General features: G+C 41.2%; 1 protein-coding gene across 1 annotated transcript in view; it reads right to left on the bottom strand.

Annotated features, from left to right (window-relative positions):
* Positions 1 to 4,889: 4,889 nt before the first annotated feature.
* The window catches only part of SPOCK1 (SPARC (osteonectin), cwcv and kazal like domains proteoglycan 1), a 507,458-nt gene continuing 502,957 nt past the window's right edge, over positions 4,890 to 9,390 (bottom strand). Inside the window, exons 10-11 of the mRNA XM_065409410.1 lie at positions 7,182 to 7,319; positions 4,890 to 5,080 (exon numbers count right to left, since the gene is read on the bottom strand). Of these exons, the coding sequence (XP_065265482.1) occupies positions 4,890 to 5,080; positions 7,182 to 7,319 (329 nt within the window). The remainder of the gene's footprint in view (positions 5,081 to 7,181; positions 7,320 to 9,390) is intronic.

The raw sequence follows: 9,390 nt of genomic DNA, 5'->3' as shown, positions 1-9,390 counted from the left end.
GAAGACCTGCTGGCATTGGAGTGGCCAGAGTGCCTGTTCAATTAAGCTGTGAGACTGATTGCATTTATTTAAGGCAATATTTAAACAATGTAGGGAATGAAAGAGGATCCTACAGGATCTGTATGTATGTGGATGCAGTAACCTGACGCCCTGTGCAAATGGAGCAGAGAGGCTGCAGCCACTGCTCGGATCTTCCCTACCCACCTGTGCTTCTCCTGAACAGTACCTGATTACACAGGCTGTAAGGGGAGCAGAAGATTTGACTCTCCAGGCTTTATGTGGTGCATAGAACTGTGTAGGAGCCATCTGCCCTGGGATGAGTTTAGCACTAGCAGAATGTTGGGATGGTGTCACCTTTCGTGATATAGTTCTTAATGATTGTGGATACCCCCTTGATTTCATGGCACAGGGTGGTGCCCCTTCTGCTTTGATGGTGAGGCCTGGTGTCAGTGAAATGGCAAGGCCATAAGCTTGGGAAAGGCCGTGGGCAAAACCAGAGATTTCATCTGATTAAAATCAATCCCAGAATGAAGCCAGCCCTGATGTGCGAGATGCAAGATATTGATGGTGCTCAAGGGTCACTACAAGTAACAATGATGTCGAACTACAAGATGTGTTTGTTCCTTTTGCAAATCGCCATCATTTTTCTCCAAGGCCAGGAGAGAAGAATTCTTTTCAAGGTCTGTAATTTATAAAAAGTGATTTTCAAGAGATGGAAGCAAAATAAAAGGAGTCAAAGCCCAGCTTCCTGAGGCTGTTCCAAATCACTAGTTTGGTCTGGAACACACTGGGGATGCTGCCGATTTCACAACAGTTTTATACCATCTAACCCCAGTAAAATCAATGGCCTTGCTGCTGATTCACACCAGTGTAAATGAGGTCAGGACCAGGCCCATTTTGTTGCTGTTCTTGTCGCTCATTTTACAGCAGAGCAGAATGGGCGTCCCATCTTTGTCTCTCTTATGCTCATCTGGTAGCGATTTATAAACATTACAAGTCAAATAAAGAAGTCAACTCACCAGTATCACAGACAGGACATAATCATCTGGATCATGCAAAATAGTGGCTGCATTTATTATTTCTTGCCACATACACAACTCCCTAAAACAACCCTCCCCACCCGCAATTTTAGCACAATGAGAACTTCATTGCAGGATTCTCCTGCGGCCTGAGAGCGCCTCTGGAGGCCATGTCATGCTGTCTGGTTAGGGCTAAACAGTACTCTCCTCCTGCATGGGCACCAAAGGTATGTCTACACTGCCTTGTAAACCTGAATCTGTGGGAACCAGGCTTGTGTATTTCCAAACCCATGCTTGAGCATTCACACTGCATTGTAAAACTGGGCTTACAATTGCTGGACCCAGGTCTCATAGCTGTGCTAATGCACCCATACTTCATGTCTGTGGCTTGAGCTGCATCCACACTGCAAAATGACAGGGGTTGGACTGAGGCACAGTCCCTAGCAGGGTCCTAGGACCTGGTCCTGAGTGTTTGCTGGCCTGAGTCAGATTTATTGATGTATGGACAGAGGGGGCACTTGGGGCTCAAACCTGAGTCACGCCCTGTGCATAGAGTGCAGTGTAGACACACCTCAAGAGTTGTGAGTTCAATCCTTGAGGGGGCCACTTAGGGATCTGGGGCAAAATCAGTACTTGGTCCTGCTAGTGAAGGCAGGGGGCTGGACTCGATGATCTTTCAAGGTCCCTTCCAGTTCTAGGAGATAGGATATCTCCATTAATTTATTTATTTATATTTATTTATTTTTATTTATAGTTCCTCCGAAGGCACAGTGCTTTCTGGGGGCTGCTCCGGGGCCACGGAGGCTACGTGCTGCTCCATACTCAGGGCTGGTAAAAGCTCAATCTTGCCCTAAAAAGTGAATCAGAATGGATTGTAGGATTTCCACCAATTGCCTTAGCTGCCAACCGTTTTTCCGCAAAAAACCAAAGAGCAAACCAAACCCCAGTGGATATCCTGGCTGCTTCCTTTTCTATTAACACCAATCATCCAGTCCAGCTCTTTAACAACTTTCAGGTCATGGCTCCAGACAAACAGAGAATAAAAGAGCTGAAAACAACTAAGCACCTATAACAAGCTGTGTTTGAAACAGTGAAATATAAGCTCATTTGATGTTCACAATTCCCGTTGTCAAGGGGCTTTTCCCATTTTGTTGCATTATTGTACCAGTGAATTCCATGGATGTGTGTGAATGAAGCCTTTCCTTTTACGTTCAAATCACCTGCACACATTGACATGGCCTAGATAAGCAGAAACAAATTATTTCTCCCTTTCAGACAAGTTCTGTTCGTAATGAGCAAATTTTCTTTCTTCAAAAGAAATTGCAGGCAAAGGTTTTGAAACAAGACTTTAAAAATAAAACCAACTTTTGCAGTTTATAATGTCAACTACAGGAGCTAGTGTGTATTTCAGCTGTGTGTGTGTGTTTGTGCACACACGAATTCTAGCCAAAGATTCAAGTTACATTGCTAAAATGTTTTAAGTCTTAGCTACTAGCAGATAGGTACAGTGATGGTGCCCGGAAAACAATACAAGGCATAGAGAGTCCATTTGTTGGGCTTGCATAATAAGATCATACATACAGTGGATTCTCTAGTATGAAACCTTTGGGTTGGAGCCTGCAAATCCCTAAACTTATGTGGGCTGAAGAATTTGCAGGATCAGGCCTTTATTTGGAAACATTTAAAGCAATGCTTTCCCCCTCAGTCACTAAAGACCCACAGGATAACAGACAATACAAACACCAAGGGTATATCTGGAAGGTACACCCTGAGAAGGATTCAGAGTAGCAGCCGTGTTAGTCTGTATCTGCAAAACGAACAGGAGTACTTGTGGCACCTTAGAGACTAACAAATTTATTTGAGCATAAGCTTTCATGGGCTACAGCCCACTTCTTGATCCGAAGAAGTGGGCTGTAGCCCACGAAAGCTTATGCTCAAAAAAATTTGTTAGTCTCTACGGTGCCACAAGTACTCCTGTTCTTTTTCCGGAGAAGGATGTCTGACTTGGGCTCATGTGTCACAAGAACAGTAAATTCAGACTGCTGGCCTCAGGACATGAAACCCAAAGGAAATGGGTGAAACATCCTGTTTTTGGAATGGAATTTGGCATTTATATTGGTAGATTTGATTTTGCAAACTTTACCTTGTAATGACATGATTTACCCCCCAAAATGAATCATGGAACATGCAAGATAGATAAGCAGGCAAAGTACTACTTATATTGACTAATGGTCTGAGGGTAAACTGCACCCCTCAGCTGCTTTTGAAAATGCAAGTCAATTCACATAAGGAAGTAGTGTCTTTAACAGAACTATAAAGGGTTTCTTTGAAATGCCTATAGGCCAAATTCATTTCTGGTATAACTCCATTAACTTAAATGGAATTACTCCTGTCACCTCATGGTGCATTTGACCCTAAAAGATTTTGGAATTAAAGTTCTATTATGGGTCACTTTTGTCCTCTTAAACACAAAAATGAATTGCTAACAAATGTATTCTGTCCCATGACTCCTCATTGTTATCGTGTTGTCTGATAATCTGGATAAAATAACAAAAGGGATAAAAGCCATGATATGGTACATTCATTTTACCCATGACTTTCAACAGGGAAGGGAAGTAAATAATTTAGCTTCAGAATGCTGTGATACAGCTGTGGAGATATGAATAAATGGGAACGGCTTAAAGAATCAGAGGATTCAATTTTAATAATATTCTTCTATTTTATAGGTGTGTATTAGAAGTGCACGATATTTCATATTAAGCAGAAAAGATGTTAGTTGGAAACATGACTATCTAAGGTTGTTTTTTATACAGACTAAATAATATTAACAATTTAAAATAAAGAAGAGACAGCTTATTACTTTTGATGGGGAGTATCTTTGACAGCTTCCTAGCTTCCAAATGAGGAGTTACTTAGGGTAAATGAAGAACAGGGGATTTCCAGCAGATCCATTGGTGTGTTACTCTAGAAACAGAGGCAGCTTGCATGACATTGCAAACTCTTAGTGCAAACTAATTAAAACAGAAACCCAAGATTTGTTAGTTGGAAAATGGTTACAATGATCTAGATTTACATAACATTCCAACATTCAGGAAGGTGGTTAAATTATGTTCCCCGGCTACGAGGCTCGAAGTCGGTGGTAGCTGCGGACGCTCAGCATCTCTCAGGATCGAGATCATATTGTTTACTATGAAAACGAGGTGACAATGACCTGATCCTGCACATTTACAGCCAACGGGAGTTTTAACATTGACTTCAATCACGGCAGAACTTAGCCTGTAGTAATCATTCTTAGAGCAAGTGAGAAAAAATACTGATGGATTTCTTCCTGACTTAAAACCATCAATATTAGTGAGCCAGAAGTTATTATACACAGATGACTTGCTCTTTAGTGACAAGTGCCAGACATGGGACAGAAACTGAGGCACCTGCTTTTCTATATTACCTACTGCATAAAAGAAAAGCAATTACTTATAGCATGGTCAGAAAATTCAGTTAACAGCTGATGACAAAACTTCTCCAATGTTGATAACATAAAATGGGCTTTTAATTCTTGCACTGGTTTGTTTTTTCTCTCTTCTTTTTTAATCCCATAAACTATATTTCACAAGCTGTGCAGGCGGGGAGTAAGCTATGAAACTTTGCTTAAACAAAACTAACAAAACTCATAGCCCCGTTGATAGAGGGAAAAAAATTAACTGTATTCAAACCAGTAGCTAGTTGGAAAAAAGCCGTCTTGAAAATGATATATACTGTAAAAATTAAACAGAGAGGAGAGATATTTTGTGCCTGATGTTCTTAGATACAATTGCAGAGATATGAAGTGACTTGCAATATTGTGCAAAACATGAGTCCTCAGAACGGTGACAACTACCATATATAACCAATTTCATCATCCTTATCATCATCTTCATCTTCATCATCCTCATTAGCCGCTCTTACATGAATCTTCATTTTCCCTTCTTTGTCCTTTTTCGCTGCTTCACGGTCCTGTTCCAAATCATCCAGTAATACAACAGATCCACCACTGCCAAAATCCCCCGAGGTTTCTTGCTCTTCTTCTAAAATAGGTAAGAGTTAAAGGTCATTCTCTTACCCAACAACCCAAAAATCTCTTTAGTCAATGCTTGTTAATGTCCTGACTATGTAAACTACTTTATTTTTTTTTTTGCCGTAAATTGATTTTTTAAAGAGGCAATTTAGCAAAGGATAGCACAGCAGGTCCCCTTAAAAATGTACATACATCTGTTGTGCCCATGACCACAAATTTGAGAGGAAGTAATAGTCCAGTGGGATCTAGAATAAGATACAAAGGCCTTGCATCTCTAGATTTCTAATTTAAATCCATCCAGGCTCAATGGTGACTGAAAATCATTACCATCTGATGATTGTTTGGTGGTCTACATGAAATGAGTTGGTGGTCTCGGATCAATTCCTGAAAGTCAAATGTCTACATTAGAACTGTATGGAAAACAATTTCCCCAACCCATGAAAATTGTCAAGATTTCAAGGAAAAAACCAAAAACCAACCCAACCCGTTTGTCCTGATTCACGACAAAATATCAAAACCTTGAAAATTTTCACAAACTGAAAATTCCCCCCAACATTTGGTTTGGTTCAGTTGAAGGATTCTGTTTCAATACTTTCAAAACACTATGTTTCAATTTTGACCATTAAACCTATTTTTTTTAATCCCAATTAGCTTTTTTTTTTTAAACAAAAAGTTGCTTTTAATCAGAAAACCAGAATTTTTCATTTAGAAAATACTGAGGCAGAACATTGACAATTGCAATACTTGTTTAACCTCCCCCCCCCTCCCCCCCAAAAAAACATGAGTCAAGAAAGTCAGCAAAACTGACCCTTTCCTGCCAAAAGTTTTGGTGTTGACGAATCAGCAATTTTCCATAAAAAATGTCAGGTCAAAAATGGCCAGTCAGCTCTAGTCGACCTCAGAAAATCCCCGTCACAATCAACACTAACTGCTTCCTCGGTGGCTAATCTCAGCAGACTACCAAAGAACTGAATGTGCACGGACACTGAAACACCCTCTCAGTGCAACTGATTCACACAGGCACCTTGGTGGGGATGGGGCTGCGCTATTGCTGTCTGTATGTGGGTTGGGATCGGGCCACCAGGGAGCTGGGATATTGGACTGATCCACTTTCTCATGCACACATATGCTACCTGACTATTTTGGATGCATATCTCAGGGCCGCCCAGAGCGGGGGGTTAGTGGGGCAATTTGCCCCAGGCCCCCACGAGAATATAGTATTCTATAGTATTGCAACTTTTTTTTATGGAAGGGGCCCCCTAAATTGCTTTGCCCCAGGCCCCCTGAATCCTCTGGGCGGCCCTGGCATCTGGCTGGGGTGAGGACAGAGGCTGGCACACAGGAATCTGCGTGCCCATCTTTGGTAGCCACACGTGCAAATGGTTCTCAAAGGCTAGATATATGTTGCAATTGCTTGATTTTATGTACATTCATGCACATATGCTCCTGCAAAAGCACCCGCTGACCCTGATATAGCAACTTAGGATGTAATCGTGTATATTTTAGAGCTTCTAAAGCTTTGCCTTCTCTATTCTTGCTGGAAGTAGAGCAACTGAAGCTATCATTACATTGAGTCACATTGAAGAATTCCACTTAAATCTTGTTTGCCTGATTATATAGAGCTGTGCAGTAATTTTACATGTCAGTGTAATAATACTGTAGTATCAGCACTTTTAAAGGGCCTGCTTGTTAATTTATAAAACTTTGTATAGTTAAACTTTCCCTTCTTAGGGAAGCCCTGATTTATGAAGCCCCTGTAAATGTGGGTTCTACTGTATAAGGAACAATATATTTAATAACCAGGCATAACAACCGCATATCTTTTATTTTAATAGCAACTACTGCATTTGCCAAGCTGGTAGCAAAAACATTTTCTTATCAGTGGTTATTGCCAATTTCATACTCTTGTACACACGCTCCAAGACAAAGGTACGTGTAGGGGCACAGAGACACTTTTATATTGTGAACTGGAATACATGGGAACATTTGGGACTGTTAATTATGTTTTCTGTGTTGTCGCTTTTTGTTATCATGGCTGATCTTACAGCAATTTCTGGGCTTACAACGATGTTAATTTTTGTGTTGTCTTAGGGAAGCAGGTCATTACTCACCACAACTAACGGTCCCTTGTTTTCTTGAGCCGGCGATCTCATTTCCATACTTATCAACACACCAGCATTGCCCTGTACTTCCATGACACTGAGTTGCTTTGTAATATCCTTCTTCATTGCACCGTGGAAGGAAAACACCTGAATAAAGAAAAAGGTATCCTTAGTAAATCCGAGTCTCAAGCAGGAAGATACACTGTAGTTGGCCTGTTTCTTGTTTACATTAAATGCCTTAATATGGCATAAATTACAGATGGAGCCACCTGGAATGGTTCTGGTTTTACAAAATGTCCTGGATCAGGTTCTCAATTTGCAAAACCAACACTCCAACTGTGGTTTGTTTGACCCAAGCTCCCATTTTAACTCCATTTCCATATATATATTTGCACCTAGTGTTGTTGACTTCAGTTCATTTGTTGCCCATTGGGGGAGAGAGAGAGAGAGAGAGAGTGTGTATATATATATATACACCTCTACCCCGATATAACGCTGTCCTCGGGAGCCAAAATATCTTACCGCGATATAGGTGAAACCGCGTTATATTGAACTTGCTTTGATCCACCGGAGTGCGCAGCCTCGCCCCCCTGGAGTGCTGCTTTACCGTGTTATATCCGAATTCGTGTTATATCGGGTCACTTTATATCGTGGTTGAGGTGTATATATATATATAGTTTTAACTGAAAACATTTGCATTGGTTCAAATTCCAGCCAGTGGTCCTGATTTCTGGACCACCTGTAAGATTTTCTCCTTTTTGATTAAAAGTAGTGCCATTTTAAAGTGAAAATATACATTCTGGACTTCTAAATGTGGCCTCCCAGTCTTATCTCTCGCAGAAGCTTTTTATGTTTTATTTCTTTCAAACAGATTCTTGATCTCATTGCTGCCTCAAGCCTAGCAGCCTCCATCTCCCTTAGTGGCAGTAATACGTGGCACGTTGAGATCACTTTGTACCAAGGATCTCAAAGCACTTTACAAATATTAATGCATTTAGCCTCACGACACACCTGTGAATTATTTAAGTGTTATCATCCTCATTTTCCAAGCAAATCATCATCTGTTCACGGATGTTCTGCAAGCAGAGAAAGGCTACATTTGTGGAGTAAATTATTCACTATGAATTATTCCCTCGGCACTACTTATCTATAAAGTTGAACTTCACACATTAAAGCAGAACTAAAAAGATCTTCACTATGCAAACAAAGGGCTGAAAAATGTAACTTCAGCAAACAAAGTTATTTAAGCATAAGGAGGAAGGGGGGATCGGAAGGCACAAATGGTATTTAGGAGCCTAACTTCCACTGAAATCCATTTATGCCTTTCAAAATCTCTCCCGAGATGTCTTGCCAAATCCCTGATGGGTTGAGGGAGTTTTATCTGGGATTGGGAGTTCGTTCAGAGAGAGTGAGCAGGCACTCCATGCATCTGATGAAATGGGTTTTTTACCCACGAAAACTTATGCCCAAATAAATCTGTTAGTCTTTAAGGTGCCACCAGACTCCTCGTTATGTTACTATCTGAACATTTTATGAGAATGTACATTTTCCTTGTTGTAAGGCTGCCCTGAGCATGGGATGGTGGCTAGAATGTGCTCTAGACACAGCCCTGTGTAGGGGATGGTGCATTAGTTCCACTGTTCGGGAGGAGCCCAGGGTAGAGCTGGGACTCAGAGATCCACCTCTGAGACACAGTGCCTCTTTTCCCCTGGGGAGGGGAGTATGCTGTATCAGCCCTTTACAAGATGTAGAATATGCCCCTGTTCTCCTGTCCAGTGCTTCTGGGGAGAGGTGGCAGAACAATTGCTCAATACATTCCCTGTTCCTTTCCAGCCACTTGCTCACAAGAGCACTGGCTGTGCATGGGCTTTGCTGTGCTGAAGATCCAGACAAGGACTGGGATAGCCCTAATGCAACCACACAGGATTGGGATTTCTTAATTCTCTTTACTCCCTCTGTGTGCACTGGTGCCAGCTACAATACACCCTTGAATGATTAACATCTCTATAGGGCTCCTTTCAGGGTTAAAATGCCATTCTTACACCTTGTCCTCCCATATGTAGCCCTACCCAAGACAAAATTATTTCCATGTTTCATTTTAAATTTCCCTTTTTTCTAGTGTTTATCATATGAATCCTTCCACAAGTTTATAATTACACCTGCAAGGCATCAGCCACCTGCTTGCTATTTAATTCATACTAAATTTAAGTATAACTCC

Source organism: Emys orbicularis, chromosome 8 (assembly GCF_028017835.1).
Source record: "Emys orbicularis isolate rEmyOrb1 chromosome 8, rEmyOrb1.hap1, whole genome shotgun sequence".
NCBI classification, from domain to species: Eukaryota; Metazoa; Chordata; order Testudines; family Emydidae; genus Emys; species Emys orbicularis.
This window is presented reverse-complemented; position numbering and strand designations above follow the sequence as displayed.